Here is an 18,450-nt window from a genome sequence, read left to right on the forward strand (position 1 = left end):
TGGCATGAACCACCGTGGGATGAACCACCATGGCATGAACCACCGTGGGATGAACCACCATGGCATGAACCACCGTGGCATGAACCACCATGGCATGAACCACCGTGGCATGAACCACCGTGGCATGAACCACCGTGGCATGAACCACCGTGGGATGAACCACCATGGCATGAACCACCGTGGCATGAACCACCGTGGCATGAACCACCATGGATGGCATGAACCACCGTGGCATGAACCAGCGTGACACGAACAATCATGAGATGAAGCAGCGTGACATGAACCACCGTGGGATTAAATACCGTGACATGAATTACCGTGGGATTAAATACCGTGACATGAACTAGCGTGGGATTAAATACCATTACGTGAAATTAGCGTGGGATTAAATACCGTGACATGAACTACCGTAGTATCCCCTACTGTGACATGAACCGAGGGACGCAAACTACTAAAACTTTGATTTCAACTTTTATTTCTCTTAGTAAACCGCTTCGCTAAGAAGCCTTGGAGTACTATAGATAAATACTTCCCCATATTTTCATTAAGCCATCAAAATAGCCGAGTCTTTACTCTATATGAAATGAACTCAACCATTTATTTACTAGCCTGCGAGAGCAGATGCCTTTCTGGTTTTTGTTTCACCCCACGCGAAATCCGGAAAGCTGTCTGCTCTCGCAAGCTATTAATACAGTTCCCAATGTCAGTAAACGTTTAACAAATAATTTTAGTCATTTTATTTTAATCATTTTAATCATTTTCACTCATTTTAATGCATTAATCTAACACTTACCGGAATCTTTCCTCGGCCGAAAAAGTGCAACTTGTCGTTACTCTCTTCTCAGTTTATTCAGTGAAAAGGTTCAAATTAGTACGACATGATCACTTGACTGTGACGTAAAGTTAGATTCGTTCTCGTTTACTATGCTTTTTAAGGATAATAACCTCCCAGTTTATCTAAATGACCATGAAACTGCATGAGCAAAATGCATACAGAATTAACAATTACGTACAAGTTATATGCTAATCTTGACTGAGTCTAAAATATAGTCCTTGCTTTTCAAGGATAAAGGAAATACAGTCGAACCTCTCCTTACGGACACCTCTCTACGAAGGACAGTTCACTTGGTCCCCGAGAGACCGAAATCCATATAAAGCCTATCTCTTTAAAACGGACACCTCTATAATACGGACACTTATTCCTGTCCCCTTGGTGTCCGTAATAAAGAGGTTCGACTGTAGTGGGGAAACAATTGTCATCCAGAAGAACCCGTCGTCTTGATACTCGACGACGGCCCGCAAAACCTAGCTAAACTTTAATCTGAGCCCTCGTTTTAGTTTCGGCCTTCCAAATCACAAAACAGTCTGAATATACCACTGTCGTCCGATTTACCCAATAAAATTGTCATCATATCTTCTCGCATCAGAAGCAGGAGAGGGGTTGAACACCAATTGTCATGACATCCGCTCACGCTAATTCTCTCTTTAAACTGACAAGTTGAACTTATGTCGTTTTTTGCGTCAAAGACTCTAAGAAAATAAATCAAGGCAAATTTATAAAATTTCTATTGGTTGCATGAACCATTTTATAAAAGTAATGTGCGCAGCTACATAATTGTTTTATTTTTTCAGTATTAGTTGCGAAAGTGACTGTTTACTGTGTGGTGAAGCATGCATCAAAGCACATGCATGCAAGTTACATTTGTCACTCAATTGAAATTGAAAACCGCCCCGATTAAAAGAAATAGTACTCAATAGCAGATGATATCAGAAGCTAATTAGGGTGTCTGGCCTTGGCGATGACCCACAAGGTTTCTTTTACTTGAGAAGAGGGTTGAAATCCATGGAACGTAAAAATATGTTGAAATATTATTTATGTGAAGATTCTAATCCAAAACAGAACATGTTAATGCGAACAAGAAATTTAACGGAACCGTTTTAGTCAAAGCATGTTGTAAAACCTCAGAGTGAGGCCCTCTTGAAATGGCAGGAAATGGGAGAATTTTTTTAATTTTGAACAATCAGTGATTATCTTTCACGCAAGGCTTGTGAAACACACAGGAGTAACCTTGAACAGCATTGTTTAAATGCGGCAAAGCACTTACCGTCATCTCATGGGGCTCTGTCTAAAACAAGAGAGGATCTTTCCCTTCCGAAATCTTAGCTGAGTTCACCGCCAATTCAAGATTTTCAACGTTTGTCCAAACAGACCATCAGATAAAATTCTCCACTAAACCTCATGTGAGATATGTATTTCGTAATTTTTATAGGTTATTCCCCGTGTTTAAGAACCGTAAACTTAAAGATTTATTTATAGCGTAATCCGTAAAAATTATAGGGAAATTGTGGTGCCCAGTCCTCTGGTTCATGTGGCGGTGGTTTTGTGGTTCATCCTACGGTGGTGGTTCATGTCACGGTGGTTCATGCTGCGGTGGGTGAACGTTGCAGCCTTAGATGGAGCATGATCGGACAGGTAGCGTCCGTGACGTCTGTTCCAGGTGGCTGAGCCAATCGATAGCAATCGATGAACGGTTTTTGTGTGGTTATCGATTGGTCATCGATTGGTCGATACCAATCGATACCAATTAACTAATGTTATCGATTGATCGACTGAATTTCCGATCATCGGTTTCCATGGATTGGATACCCCGGATGATTTCAGTTTTAAATACCTTTTATTGCTTTTAGCGTCATGTTGTATGGTTCTTGTATTGTATCTCATTAGTCCTTTCACAATTGTATATAAGCACATGCCAATTTTACTTCTTACTTTGAACTTGAAAATGATCGTCGGACGGTCGAAACGTCGTTCCTTTTTAACGTTTACTTTTATACTTGAATCAAATGATATACTCGTGAAATAAGGAAATAATTTCACGCGCGTTTTGTCAAAATTCTAATAATTTCCCGTGCCTTTATTAGAATTTGGAAAAAACTCGTCACCATTTGATTACATATGCAAATAAAGATCGCCTCCAGCTTTTCTGCTATAAACATGTGCTTTGTTATCATTGTGTTTAATTACAGTCGAACCTGTATATAACGGCCCTGTATTAAGCGACCACCCTCTAATAAGCGGCCAGTTTTCAAAGTCCCGATTTTTCTCCCATACAAACGCTGTATTTGTTACCTGTATTAGGCGGCCACCTCTATTAAGCGGCCCCGGCCACCCTGTAGCAGTCCTATGTTTGTCTTTCTTTGTTATTTTTACCTGTATTAAGCGGCCACCCTTACACCCAAGTGGCTGACATTTTAATATTCTTTTGTCTTCATTCAAAATAGCCTCACTAGCCTCGTCCAAGGTAAAATATTCTTTTGATTTTTGAACTCAAGAACGAGGCTAGTGAGGCCAATTTGAATGTAGACAAAAGAATATCAAAATGTCAGCCATTTTGGCATTGGGTCATCCGGTATTTTACTGTGTTTAAAATGCGATCCCTCATCACTATAAAGAAATAACACGTACAAAGTTACTGTAAGCTGATACTCGGCAGTTTAGTATCGTTAATGATTTTCATTGTGAACTGTTAGTCATAGAAATTAATACAGTAGTGTACACCGTAGAAGAGAAGAGGACAATTTATTGTACAGTATTTTTACACAATGTTACGTATATTATACCGTTGAGTTACAAGTTGGCACTGAACTTTAAAATATTGATTGCTTGAAAGAGTATCATTTGTTCTATTGTTTCCATGCATGAAATGTTTTTGCATGCCATTAAAATTGACATTGGACAACACCCACTGAGTATTTTCAGTGATCCTGTATTAAGCGACCACCTGCATTAAGCGGCCACTTCCTCAAGTCCCGAGGGTGGCCGTTATATACAGGTTCGACTGTATAAAACAATTACCCTGCCCAATCTTGTGGAATATCGCCTGATTTTAGCCTTATCCCTTTGTTTATCAAAAGCCGATAATGGCCACGGGCTACGTGGCACGGGGGCTGATTAGGAGAGGACCCTGGGAACGGGTTGTCTGCGAAGGAGGTTATATAGCTAACGGTTTTCGAGTCGTGTCACACGAAACGTTTTCCAGCGTTTTGAAGGAATTCCTGCCCGTCGAATTAGAAAATTCGTAAAGCGAAAATCATGGCGAGTTCTTCAGTGATTCAATTTAGAGAAGGCGAATGGACATCGGAGAAATTAATTGAGATCCTGGGATTTAAACTTCCGGCGTATCTTGCTGGCGCCAATCCTGCACTGCTGGCCGAAGTTATTTCCAGTTTCCAGACGAGACCAGATGATGTTTTTGTAGTCACATATCCCAAGTCAGGTGGGTGGGGATTGTTTTACACTTTTGGTGATAAACTATAAGTAAACCCGTCGTCGAGTTTTGTGTTGGGAAATCTTTAAAATTAAAGGGACAGAGTCAGCTGGTGCACATGCGCATTAGATACCATTTCTTAGCTGATTTGCATATCACACTTCATCGCACGTCTTCATCGCACATTTTATTGAAACGAAAGTTACTGAGAATGCATGTCCTAAACAACGGGTATCCGACGAACGAGTTCTCGTCAGAATCGTCCTATCTTTCAAAGACCAGGAACACAAGCGATCAGCAATATGCAATCACGTAAAGGACGAGCATGGACAGGATCCAGAGACCATTAGAAGCATTAGAGTTTGTTCTGACACTTTTTCAGGATTTTGAGTCAAAATCCTGAAAAAGTGTCAGAACAAACTCGACTGCTTGATCTTCGAGATGTTGTTTATTCGCGAACTAAAGCCGAAACTGAACAAACAATGCGACTCGATCCGCGCGAAGTTATTTGTTTAATTTTTTCGCTTTTAAACGAGGAGGTAATGGGCTCCTGTTTTAAATACCTTTAAATACCTTTTATCGTTTTGAGCGTTCCTTTGTATTTATCATTCACGCTATTATTTTTTATATTGTTTAGATGTGAATATCTTAGAGCTTTTTAAGTCAGTGTCTCATTGGTTTTTTTCACAATTATATATAAGCACGTATTTTACTTCTCATCTTGAACTTGAAAATGACCATCGGACGGTCGAAACGTCGTTCTCTTTTAACGAAAGCTTTTGTACAATAAAATAAACGCCGACGCGATTCCGGCAGCGTTCACAGGCGAGGGCTAAAATGAGTTCTGAGAGGGGCCAAAAACATATTTACGCCCAAGAACATCAACTCTATTGTTATATTAGAACACTCATTTTCTTTTACTGATGGACTTGTCTAGGTAAAGCCAAACGTCAAAGTATACCTCTCAAGTCGAAGAATCATTTAATCGTTTATTTCGGTATCCGGTCGTGTGAAAAATTATCTTAGCTGTTTCTTCGTTTCGCAGTGTTTGCATGAGAAGCAAATTGAGTTCAGATATTACAGATTATGTCAATTTTAAACGTAGCGAATCGACTGAACTGCAGTGTAGCGAAACGACCGGTAAGCTTTATTTTTGCTTTCAATCATATATTTTGCTTTTACAATTTCGCTTCTACAGCTTCTCCACTATCTAAATTTAAGAACCAAACCCATGTCATTGCAAGAACGCTTGCTCGACCCGTAGAAAACAAGGTTCTACTAGAGGTTGTCCTTGTCGAGGAGATAATCGACTGTGTACCGAAGCTTGTCTTCGTCTGAGCTCCAAACCAAGCAGCCATGACGCGAAGTTCGAATCGTTTACGAAGATTTCCTCCGCACTAACCTTTCGCCAGGTTGAGAAAATGCGATTTTCCAAATATACATCATGGTGATTTGCTCTCCAATGTTTTCGATTGATTTCTCTTGTTATTTTAGTCAACGCAGGCGATTTCTTCCGCCCGGCGCCTTCACGTTTCCCACCTCTTCTTTTCATGTTCCGTTGGAGACGCGATCCATACTGTTTTTAACCAAATATGATAAAGTAATATCATAGGATGAGCAAAAGTATACTCAGAAACAGGTTTTCAGTAAAAGATTGAAAATCCAATAAAACACTGGGAAGATTACAGTGGATTTCTAGATGTATCCGACGCGTACTTTTGATTTCAGGTTGAGGTAGACGCTTTTCAAACTAACAAAACTAGTGTCCAGGTCAGCGCGGTCACAAAGGTGACTGTGTCCCTTTAATCGCAGGGCCGGGTTCAGTATGCACGAAATTGGTCGACGCGGTTGGCGATCTCGCCTTAGCATCTTACTTAACAATTATTCGCCGAAGGCGAAGTAAATATTTAACAATTATTCCATGAGCGCGCGTTGGATATGAGATGGCAAATAGCCAACGGGGCGCGAAGGGTCGAGTTGGCTATAACTAATCTCATATCCAACAAGAGCGAATGGAATAATTGTTTCATTAAATTCTTCGCGTTTGGATATTGCTGTTGAAGTTACTGAATTTTATTTTAGAGAAAAGCTTCTTTCAAATTAAAACGACCGTATGTTTAGGCAACTTCCGACCAAAGCGCGCGAAACGGTAATGATCACATGACACGCGCAGCTCTTTGCAAACGGAGTTGAATGAAAAATCGAAAGGACACAGTCGGACATCACAAATCCAAGAAACGTTTAAATGTACAAGTTACAACCTTTCTGAGACATGCATTCAAAAGCTTTTAAAGTTCCAGCTCATCCAGAAGCATAATAGCTGTGCACATTTGAGCAAATGTTTGCTGTGTGGTGTAGAGTGGAGGAAGGGATCAAGGACGGCTTTTTTATGCTGAACTGAATTCCTCGCGGATGATTTAAAACACTTCAGGCAAGTTTAAGTGTACGAGGTACAACCTCACTGAGACAAGCATTCAGTGCAAGTTTTTAAACTTCAAGCTTATCGAGAAGCGTAAAAGCTGTGTACATTTGTGCAAATGTTTTGCTGAGTGGTACCAAGCGACGGAAACAAACATTATGGCCGCTGCTCGTACGGATTTCATAGATAAACTTTTTTATGAAGTCCTTGTAAATGCGTAAAAACAAAAAGGCAGGCATAAAGCTCTTCCTGAGAAATTTCTTCGATCAGTTTTAACCTCTTACCACCAGGATTTGCAAGCCATCCTGCAATTTTTGAAGGTAACCGGTTGTTATTGTTGTTGTTGTTATGTGATCTAAATCGTAAAATCTTGCAATTCAGTTTAAAGATTTTAAAGGAAACTTCAGAGATACGTACCAGTAAATAGTGTCATACCGAACTTTGTGAGGCCTACTCTGGGATCTTAAGTCGCCTTAAGTCGCTTAAAGTCGCCTAAAGTCGCCTTAAGTCGCCTTAAATACCTCCGGCAGGGGGAGGGGGAAATCTCATACAGTCGGACCTCTATTAAGCGGCCACCCTGGGGACTTTGAAAACTGGCCGCTTAATAGAGGTTGGCCGTTGAATAGAGGTATCGAATACAGCACTTTACTGACAAAACAATAATTCGGGACCTTGGAAAGTGGCCGCTTAATGGAGGGTGGCCGCTTAATAGAGGTCCGACTGTATTAAATTGACTGGGGTTATTGTCATACCTTTTAGGGGTTAATACAGCTGTATTTGTGGTTTGATACCTCTTAGGGTGTTAAAAGCTAAAACTACTTCCATCAGATACATTGTGGTAGCTTTTAGGGTAATGAGCCAAAAAATATGACAAACAGCAAGTGTAAATCAACTGATTTGGTACCTCTTAAATAAAATGATAAAAAAATTGTTCAGATCATGCCCCCAAAAGAGAATTCTGATACATTTTAGGGCTTCTTTTCAAACTTTTCGAGTTTATCCCTTTCACTGCCGATCTTTTAAAAATCGCTTAGATTATAAAAAGCTCAAATTTCCCCCAGAGGATAAACTTCCCCATTTCAATAAAAACAAATATGAAGTTGTTGTCAATAATAGCGTGTTCATGGGGTTACTGATCTCTGTCAGTAACTCAAATGATGGTCATAATATTATATAATTCCATCAACCATCCCCCCATACAATTGTGAGAACTTAAAAGCTGGGGTTGGATGGAGGATGGATGCTTTATTAAAACTAAATTTCAACCCGAGGGTTGAATTGTATAGTTTTTTACAACCTTTAAAAAACCCTTTCTAAAAAGTAAATACACATTTTAACAGAAACCCTAAATTAATGGTACAAGAATATTCTTTCACTGGTATGGCTTCAATACTCTTGCACTCCAAGAAGCCTTCTTGGCAGTTTGCCATATTTATGTGATAAACTGCCCACCTATGAATAAGCACTCACTTCGAATAAGCGCCAACCCCGAAAGCCCAAAAAGTGAATGAGAGCCTACCCTCAAATAAGAGCCCACCCCGCCCCCTCCCAACAAAATACATTTCTGTACTAGCCCAGCATGAAGTAAGATCAGTGTCAGTTGTACTCCAAAATTTGTTTTAGATACGATACTCAAGGAACTTTTATATTGTTTATGTTAGATTTTGCACTTTTTGTGTCTTGTTCAAGCGAAATAAACTTGTCAGCCCCCGTTATCCCTTGTCTTGTTATCCTCTAAAAATGCCCTGGCTTGCTGAAAATGTGGGGAGACCCTCATGGTCCCAAAATAAAGTGCCCGGGGTGGTTAATCGAATAAATACGTATTGACACATGTGTGTTGAAGCAGGTATGAATTAAGCAATGAATTCAAACCGTGCTGAGGCTTAAGTCATCTGCAATGACTGTCGTATATTAATAGGCCTAACTGTACATGGACAACAGTCTAGCTTACTCACTGCACCTTGTGTAAAATTCTGCTTAAGTCGTCCAAAATCGTCTTAAGTCGCCTTAAATCGCCTTAAGGTCGCTTAAAATCGCTTCAATTTTACGGTGTGTTTTGCTTAAGTCGCCTTAAATCGCCCTACGTCGCCCAAAGTTACGGCGACTTAAGGTCCCAGAGTAGGCCTTTTGTAGCTTTTATTGTAGTTGTTATATTGAGATGGCATTGTCTGGTATTTCTTTTTTTTTTTTCCTCTATTTTTCCGAAGAAACTTTCGCTTCCCGCTGAAAAAAAAAAATTAGCTTAGCGACATCTGGGGCAATCGTTTTCCATATAAGGTCAAACTACGGTATATGAGCTGATAACCGGGATTTAGTGAACCAATCAGAACGCTAGAAATGCATTATCCGAGGCTGAGAATTTAATCATGATGATTATTAGATCACACAACAACAACTACAATAACAACCGGCTACCTTCAAAAATTTCAGGATGGCTTGCAAATCCTGGCAGTAAGAGGTTAGAACCGATCGAAGAAATTTCTCAAAGAGAGCTAAATTCCTGCCTTTATGTTTCTACCTATTTATGAGGACTCCAGTCACAAAAGTTCATCTATGTCATCCGTACGTATGAAATCCGTTGCTCGGCACCACTCAGCAAAACATTTGCACAAACGGGCACAGCTCTGACGCTTCTCGATAAGCTTGAAGTTTAAAAACTTGCACTGAATACTTGTCTCAGTGAGGTTGTACCTCGTACACTTGGACTTGCCTTAAGTGTTTTAAGACGTCTTCCAGGAATTCAGTTCAGCACAAAAATAAAATCGGCCTTGATACCTTCCTTCGCACGGCACCACACAGCAAAACATTTACTTAAATGTGCACAACTATTACGCTTCTCGATGAGGTGGAACTTCAAAAGCACTTGAATGCTTGTCTCAAAAAAGGTTGCAACTCGTACACTTGAACGTTTCTTGAATTTGAGAAGTCCGGCTGTGTCTGACCTACTTCGCTTTCAATTTTTCATTCAACTCCGTTCGCAAAGAGCTGCGAGTGTCATGTGATCATTACGTTGTCGCTTTGTTCGGAAGTTGCCTTAACATCCAGTCGTTTTAATTTGAAGGAAATTTTTACTCAAAATAAAATTCAGTAAACTTCAACAGCAATATCCAAACGCGGAGAATTTAATACAACAATTATTCCATTCTCGCCTGTTCGATATGAGATTGGTTATAGCAACTCGGCGCTTCGCGCCTCGTTGGCTATTTACCATCTCATATCCAAGGCGCGCTCATGGAATAACTGTTAAACAAGAAGCTGTTATTAGGTTATACTCGGGCCATATTTGACTGCGTGGTGCGTAAGCCTACGATCTTTTAGCAGTGATCACTTCCAGCATCGCTAGCTCCCCAAAATCGATAGATATAGAGATATACACTCAGGAAAAAATAGTTCAGGCTTCAGAAGTGATTCATCCTTTTATTGCTACAACTCTGTTTCGTATGGTCAGGAGCTGACCACACTCATCAGGCAACTTCAACGAATGACCGGTAAAGATTCAAAAGCTGGCTATATAAAATAATCCGGCAAAAACTGGCGATTTAACACAAGCAAGAATTCACGTGCCATGATACAAACGGTTACGTTACGCTATACAAGAGGTTTTTGGTACATATCTATTTATATGAGGGCATGGATTTGTGAAATCGGAATCATTCGAACTGGTGATTTAAAACAAGCGTTTGCTGGGCGATAAAATACTAATGCACGTGGCGTGATACAATTCACGTGCCATGATACAAACGGTTACTTTACGTTATTCGAGAGGTTCTGAGTACATATCTATTTCTGTGGGGGCATTAACTTGGTAATTAGTTGCGTTTGTTCAGGCTATAAAGATCTTTTCTACAGACTAAAATAAACTTTTCGTGAAGACATAGGTTACATTTCTTGTTAGTGTTATTATAGGGTTTGCACTTTTTGAGTATTTTCCATTTAATGCGAAATGTTTTGTTTGCGTCCTATTTCCGTTGCATTTCGTCTGTTGGCGTTTCGGAAAGAATGTGTTGTGGTTTCGGTATCGTCCTTTTTAAAACGTTTGATGCCAGTCCCACGTACGATTCTGTTGTTGTTACCGTCGTTTGCTAGACCACGTTCGCTTGGAGGCATTTACCATCAAGTGGGCATTCTGCCTTCTTCCTGCAGTTGCAGTTCGGGTCATGCTTTTGGTTTGGGGTCGTTGCTACATATGAGAGTATTTGTTTGTTATGTGATGTGATGATGGTTTTCATGTTTGGCATGCATGAGTAGCTGAGTTTTAGTGTGTGTCTGTTGAAGATCTTGTTTAATGGGTGGTTCTTGCGGAAGTATTTGTCGACGATGGCCGAGGACGACGGCCGAGGACGAGAAAGAAACATCGCCTTCGTCCACCATCTTTTATCTCGTTGCGCTTTCCGACTGCTGTTCTAGGGTAATGCGGACTCTGGGAACAAGATTGCGCGCGCGTATCTCATTCTGCTTGCGTTTGCGTTCGACGTGTGAACGTCTCTCGCGCTTGCGCTTGCGTTTGCGTTGCTCGTGTGAACCAGCCTTAAGGAACCACCACTAAGCATTAACTTCTGTGAATAAATATTGGGTTTCTCCGACCCGTTTACCAAAACAGATGGAGATGAACCAGGCTGTTTGGTCTAAACCTCGAGGATTACAAGTTAGCGCACAATTTCTTGCCCAACAGTGACATTAAGCCGCTCCAGGTAGGAATTAAGTCCCTTATCCGCTTCACTAGACAGGTACACAGATGAATTTTTTTTTGTGTAGCGGTGACTTAAAAATGGTGGTCGAGAGCCGCTCGAACCAACAACAAACTAGTTTTCAGATTATAAAAACTGCTGTCTTTTCTCCTTACTGAAACGTAAAACTTAGAGAGACATTTATTCATCTCGCTTACTTCCATGCTTTCAAATTCTGTCTTAAATTCGTTTTGTTGGTGAAAATCATTCTGTTAAATAAAGAAAATCTTACGTGAATTTAACTTAGTCGATTTAAATGTTCTTACAACATAGCCAGTCTTATATTAAAGTCTTATTTATGCTGACAGTTTCGATGACTGTCAGCCATCTTTATCAAAACTTCATGAAAAGTGTCAGAAGCCTTAAATAGGCTTTTGAAGGTGTTGATTATTGCGATATGTTTTTCATGAAGTTTTGATAAAGATGGCTGACAGTCATCGAAACTGTCAGCATAAATAAGACTTTAATATAAGACTGGCTATGTTGTAAGAACTTTTAAATCGACTGTTCAGTTATCTAGCCTGATGAATTTCTTCATGAATTTAACTTAATTTGTTGTTTTCATTTTAAGCCATCGACATCGACAACATTTCCACTGCAATTTACAAGGGTTTTCTTTTATTGCAATTCGCAAACTTTTCATATGTTGCCTTCGGAAAGTGTCACCCCGGACTTAGCTGCATCTTTAGTGCCTTTCTGAATTGCGTTTTCTTTCATCCTATTAACTTCTTTCTCAGAAACAACAACAAAGCGCTAAGCGGCCATTTTTAAAATTAGTGTTCCCGTTATAATCACCTCGCGCGAGGTGATTATAGTAGGATTTGACGCAATCCTCGACCAATCAGATCAACAGAATCTCTATAATCATGCACCTTTAGTGAGTAATTATACTTATATTTATTATTGCCATCTGGCTTCCAAAAGGAAAGTTAAAACGTTAGTGACTGAAAGACATGAATCAACTCACTTTCCACAAAAGAGGCCACGAAGCATTTGCCTTAGATCGTTACATGAAGTAAATTGCCACTGCGTCTGCGCCCTGTTCTTAACGTCACGGACCGATTAAAGCGGATGTCACGTCCTGCGGAACAGTTTTTGGACGATTTCTTCGATATTGGCGCTGTTAACGTTGTTAATGTTACTAATGTTACCACAAATTGACAAGAATTTGTATGAAGTTGAGATTAGTCGTGAATAAGGAGCGAAAACAGATAAAAATTCGTTTCGAGGACTACAGTGAACGGGGAGTTTAAAAAGTGGCGAGACTTAATGACTGTGAAAGGGATTACTTTCCCTAGCTTCGTCTGAAAAATATGTTTCTTCCCGAAGGAGGATATTTACAGTGCGACGCACCTTACCGTGCCCACCCAACAAACTTTTTATACAAGTTAGCCAATCAGGATATCTTCCTCTCTGTTCATAAAATATAAAATGACATGTTTTCAATAATTCGTTGCTGCGTCACTTGTCTGTTGGACTTTGCAAGGAGGCATGACCGTTAATCAAATTCGCGTATTCTGATTGTCTAACTTGTACATAAAAGGTTTGTTGGGTGGCCACGGTAAGGCGCATCGCACTGTAAGAGACAGGGGCAGTATTTTTTACGGTCAGAATCAAACTAAGCCTTTGGTCTGGGCGCAGGGATTACCCTGAAGTGCGAGTAGAGATAAATGTCGAGCAATGTAGTTGATTTCCATTTATCAAACAGCCTTCGGACATTCGCACAGGTCTCCCTTCTTTTTTGCGAATCCACTTTGCCCTTTAGCAGAATCATTTTTTCCTGAACGCGGTTATTATACGGCTATTAACATCGACTCCTTTGATGCCCGATTACTTTTAAAATTTTCTCTATAATTTCGGTGAATACACTGAGTGCAGATTCGCCGGCTTGTTTTCCTCCTTTGAAATTATATGAATTAAATAGATGCGAGAATAAATAACAGAAATAAGGAAAATTATTCATTTGGAACATTTTAGCAAATGACTGCTCGAAAATAACTCACACTTTTCAAATGAAATACCTACTTGTTGATTTCATAAGTATCTACGAAGGACAATTCCGGCTGAATCTCGCATTTGAATCACCATTTTCTCCTTCAAAATCAGTTATCTCCTACCGCAGTCACTGTCACGCAGTAATCGAAGAGAAAACAGACTTGACCTATTTTTGCCACGCCGAAACCGATGCTAACCCCACCGAATTATATATCAAAATGCAGGAAATTTATTTCCCTATTTGAATTTGGCGGTACATTTATTATTCGAAGCATGTTCTGTTGAGCAAGCCCAGTTTTCCTCTGTAAAGTGATTTCCCAACCGTTCAAGCTTTTAATTTTTACATTAAAACGACCCAAGAAAATATAAAAATTGCCATGCCTAAATCGCGACAAAATCTCTCCAAATTGCTGTCAATAGTAGATTAGATATTGTGCAAGTTACTTCTGGTAGTTCATTTGGGAACCAAACACTACTTTGGGAAAGAGATGCAATATTCAGCCCCAAATAGCGGGTTTTTAGAGCAATTTTCACCATGGATCGAGGTGACTCAACTTGCGGATTCTGGAACTGAGTCGAGATATAATAAATGTCTTACTAACCTCCTTTTCTTGGTCCGTACTGTAAGTTAAGGATCCTCGTTATTCTCTCGGTTGATTTATGGCCCGCATATAAATCAACGGGAAATAACTCTGTCCGTAACTAACGGCACGAAACTCGAACTCGGTTAGTAAGAGGTATATATAACTCCAGAGAGGATGAGAAATTTGTAAGGTTATTACGTTCATAAAATAAGCGGACTTCGATACATACCACTAAAAAGGAATTGTGGAGCTCCGCTTTAGAGCTTGATTAAATATATATATTTATATTTATCCAGGAACAACATGGGTTCAAGAAATTGTCTGGCAAATATATCACCGAGCAGAAACGAGCAGTGAAAAACTCATGCACCGAGTTCCATTCCTAGAAGCCCTAGAACTAAGTCCTTCTGAATATGTGCCACGACGTGACCTCATAACTCTATCAAGCCCTCGCCTGATGAAAACCCACCTTCCTTACAGTATTATTCCTAAAGGTGCAAACGAGGAAACACAGTGCAAGTACATCTACATCGCTCGTAATCCCAAGGATGTTGCAGTGTCATACTTTCACTACCAAGAGAATAAGAAACCTCTTGGTTTTGAATATAATGGGCCATGGGAATTCTTTCTCAATTTATTCCTGGATGGAAAGGGTGAGTTTGTTTAGTGCCTGTTTTTTTTTTTTTTTTTTTTTTTTTTTTTTTTTTTTTTTTTCATTCGACCTTATGATTTCTTTTTCATCAAGCAAAGAAATTATCAAAACAAAAAGCCTGCTCTAGTTCTAGTCAGTTACTCAATCGTTTCCTTGATATTCGATTTTAAAAAAAACATTGTTCAATATAATGTGAAAGCTAAGGGTGCATTCACTTGTTTCGATTTTTTTCACGTGGAATTCCCCAACCCGAGTGGAGGTAGCCTCCCACGCAGTCGTTTTTAGGGGAGTCGTATTACCTCCTCCCCACTCCCCTAAAAACGACTGCGTGGGAGGCTAGAGTGCAGGGTGCTCCGCTATAAAACTATAAAGGTATTTGCGGTGCCCCAAAGGGTATGTTTTTTTTAATCGTTTTGGTCTAAAATAATGTATAGATATTAAGGGGGGACTTAACCTAAACGCCATTTTTTCGCCACCTGACATGCCTTTAATGGACATTTCTCGTTCACGTTTCAAGCAATCCAAAAACTCTATGCTCATCCCGTGAATCTATGTTGTGGGGTGTATATTTGGGAGGAGTTTTTCTGGAAGAATTGATAAAATTAAGAGAAATAAGAAATATTGAAGGTTTAGTGAAGTTTGAAAGTTAGAATTTGTAGCTAATAATTAATAGACGGACACCAAGTTAGTCCACTAGCAACCTGGGATGCTCTTGCGTGGGTATCAATTGTCTGTTGGTGTTCCAAAAATCATCTTCTTGTGACCTTCAGAGGATCACAGGTTATGTTGCCGAAGCTTACATCCAAACGCACAAAGTTCAATTCGATTCCACGTGGTAGCAAAGGTCAAGCAATCGCACAAACACACAAAGGTTTTCTTCACACGGCCAATAACTTTATTACTAGTGAAATAGCTTGCTTGAGTAGCGTTGTAGCTGAGTTCTGGCGATTACGCTGTATTGTGGTTCGAACTAAAAAAGGCAATCAACAAAGAAAGCCTTATGTAACAATAATGTACTAACTGATACAACTTACAACGTGTAATGAACAGCTATTCCTAATAGAATCAAATAGAGCTAAATAACGACAATAATCAATAACATTTAGATAGAATAACTAAAATCGCTTACTTTGGTAGAGCTCCTGGCAAGGTTTGGTAGCGTAGCTGTGTAGCAATCTTTAGCTCTTTCGATAGCGAGGATAGCGTAGCGGATGATCTCTCGATAGCAACTAACCTAAGTGACCTTTTGAAACCCTAATAAGCGTGTAATCTGAGAAAGTATCCAACTTAATTTTAATACGTAACTAGACTCTACATGAATTGCGCAACGACTAACAGAGAGCGTGACTTAGGCAAATATTAACGTAATCAAACAATATCGCAACAACTAAATCATCTGGAAAACAAAATAGATAAAAGGCGTTTCAGGGCTTACACTTCTTTCTTCTATCCGGCCTTCTTAAAACCTCTTCAAATTTCACTCAAATTTAGGTTAAGTTGGTCTTAAAATCTGGAAAAGGGGCAGGGATTTTACACAAACGGGTATGGATACCTAGGAAACCAGCTCTGAAAATGGTATAAATTTTAGAGGCCAGGTCTGGAAAAGGGTACCGGAAAATTACATATTTTGGTCTGAAATAGGGTCATGGTTCCGAGGGTACCCCATCCCCAGCCCCCTCCCTCTCAGGGTCTGTTGAATATCCACTCTTACTTAAGTGTATGTGTGTATGTATGTACAGTGAGTTGGAACCTTTGGACTGACCATGTACTCGAGTGGTGGAAACACAGAGATGATCCAAATGTCTTGTTTCTCAAATATGAAGATTTACACAAGGTATGTCGCAGCAAGTAAAGTATTTCACTTTGCAATTTGTTTTTTAATTATAAGTCCTCCGGATTTGATCTTTGGTTGGTCTAAACCCTACTCCCACCTCCACCGTTCTTTTACCCGCTCGTTCCAATCCGCACGACCAAACCAGTGGAAAATGTACAAACCCCACGGAAAGGCTTGCTATTTGCTTCGCAGGCAAGGAACATGTCAACAGCCAATCCAAACGTGCCTCTTTAGGACTACACTCTTGTTTTTTCTTCTTCTTCTTTTTTTCTTCTAGGAGCATCTAATTTAGGGCCGAAGCTGAATGTTTTTATTTTAGTTACCTGTTTGCAATAAATCTATGAAGACGTGACCAAGATACCTATCAAAGAGCAATATGTACCGTGATGTGGTGTCAAGCTGTTTGTGACATGCTCTGTTGCGTGACTTACATGTACTCTAGTGCTGAGTACAAGATGTTTCGGCAGCCAATTTGGCTTTACGAAAAGTGTCCGTATTTATACTCTTCATTTTAAAATCATTTGCTCAAAATATATGTAAATGCCCTTAATTGATTTTCAGCCTGGATAATGTTCTTAGTGTGTTCTTAAATTTTAGTTAAACTCAGCCTCAACGTCCTTATAAAAAAACGTTCTTATGAAAAAAAATAAATAAATAAAAAAGTGTAGCTGCGTTAAGACAGATTCGTCGGTATGTACCCCAAGACACTACTAACAATATACAACACGCTAAGCCTCTCTTTGATTATTGTGACGTAGTAAGGGGTAACTTACAAAAAAAAAAAAACTCTCACGGCGACTGCAAAAACTTGAAAATCGAGCGGCCAACCTAGTGTCTGGAGGCGCCGAAGTGAATAAATAAAGTACGTGACACTCAGCGGACAAACAAACTGTGTACATATCGTACCAAAATACACATTTTTTTATTATTATTATTTGGTTTATTTAGCTATAACAAAAAATTAAATGACTGGCTCTGTGGAGAACAGTAATTATTTAACCCTCTACTCCCAGGTTGGGTAAACAAATTGGTGTCACTGTTTGCCTTAACTTATGGCCAGTAATTGAATGTTGCTTATTACATTTACCTTTTCTAGGATCTACCTTTCCATGTTCGAATGATCGCCGAGTTCCTGAACAAACCTCTGTCGGATGAGCTCATCAATCGCATTGCTGAACAGTGTACTTTCAAGGGAATGATGAAAAATGCTGAAAGTTTCAAGTTTGACGAGAAGGAAGATAGTGCGATTCTGCTTCGGAAGGGCGCGATTGGAGATTGGAAGAATTACTTCACTCCAGAGCAGAATGAGAGATTTGAGAAGGAAGTGTTGGAAAAATTGAACGGAAGTGGATTGGAGTTTGGTTATGAATGACTTACCCACATTTAGCAGTACTAGCATATGATACTGGAAATGATTTACAATTGATTGAGTTTTGATTCGCTGACATGGCGCACGCCGATAAGTGATTGCTTTGCTGTATGGTACATGCATCGGTTGTTTAAGTGGGAGTTTCGGTCGATTGTTCTCTGTTTTCACAAAGATTTTCAAGCGCTTTCTTTATGTTCCTTACCCTCAGTAAGCCGAGTTTCAGACGAGCGATCAAATATAGCACGCAAGAGGATCCTTTCGGTAAAGCAGAGCATAGTTGCAGAAAACTCCCACTAATCTTACGATGCTTTGTGCAACACAGCACTGATCTCTCCGTCTTGGGCAGGTGTCTTTCAAGTGGAAAAAGCATTACAAAGTAGTACCCTGGAAATTGTGAATGTTTTAGCTTTGAAGATTGTAAAAAGTTATGAACATTTAGATTTAAGAGATTTGTATGAAATAGGAAACGTTTCTAAATGAGCCAAGCCTAAGAATAATTGCGACTGCAACAGCTTGATCCTCGACTCAAGGAAGTGCATGGACTCTACACATGTGAAATGTAATCTATCCTTTCGCTTTGAAAGATGAGTGTGCAGCAGTAC

General features: G+C 39.7%; 1 protein-coding gene and 1 long non-coding RNA gene across 2 annotated transcripts; one reads left to right on the forward strand and one right to left on the reverse strand.

The window, feature by feature from the left end:
- The first annotated feature begins 3,846 nt into the window (after positions 1–3,846).
- On the forward strand, positions 3,847–18,323 carry LOC146483774 (amine sulfotransferase-like). The gene is made up of 4 exons (XM_085105955.1): positions 3,847–4,277; positions 14,290–14,646; positions 16,385–16,479; positions 17,576–18,323. The coding sequence occupies exons 1-4, from the start codon at positions 4,094–4,096 to the stop codon at positions 17,849–17,851; spliced, it is 912 nt and encodes a 303-aa protein (XP_084962081.1). The 5' UTR covers positions 3,847–4,093; the 3' UTR covers positions 17,852–18,323.
- Positions 9,931–10,569, reverse strand: LOC146483775 (uncharacterized). The gene is made up of 2 exons (XR_014863840.1): positions 10,348–10,569; positions 9,931–10,218 (listed from the first exon to the last, which is right to left on the reverse strand). It is a non-coding gene; the product is annotated as an uncharacterized LOC146483775 (long non-coding RNA).
- Positions 18,324–18,450: the final 127 nt, after the last annotated feature.

The sequence above is a fragment of the Pavona decussata genome, unplaced genomic scaffold (assembly GCF_977016875.1).
Source record: "Pavona decussata unplaced genomic scaffold, jaPavDecu1.1 SCAFFOLD_38, whole genome shotgun sequence".
NCBI classification, from domain to species: Eukaryota; Metazoa; Cnidaria; class Anthozoa; order Scleractinia; family Agariciidae; genus Pavona; species Pavona decussata.

Bases quoted from the DNA above. Each gene is read 5' to 3' on its own strand.
- LOC146483774 (XM_085105955.1), top strand. From the start codon at position 4,094: ATGGCGAGTTCTTCAGTGATTCAATTTAGAGAAGGCGAATGGACATCG. The intron at 14,647-16,384 runs GTGAGTTTGTTT...ATGTATGTACAG, and splicing joins TTTATTCCTGGATGGAAAGG to TGAGTTGGAACCTTTGGACT. The intron at 16,480-17,575 runs GTATGTCGCAGC...TACCTTTTCTAG, and splicing joins AATATGAAGATTTACACAAG to GATCTACCTTTCCATGTTCG.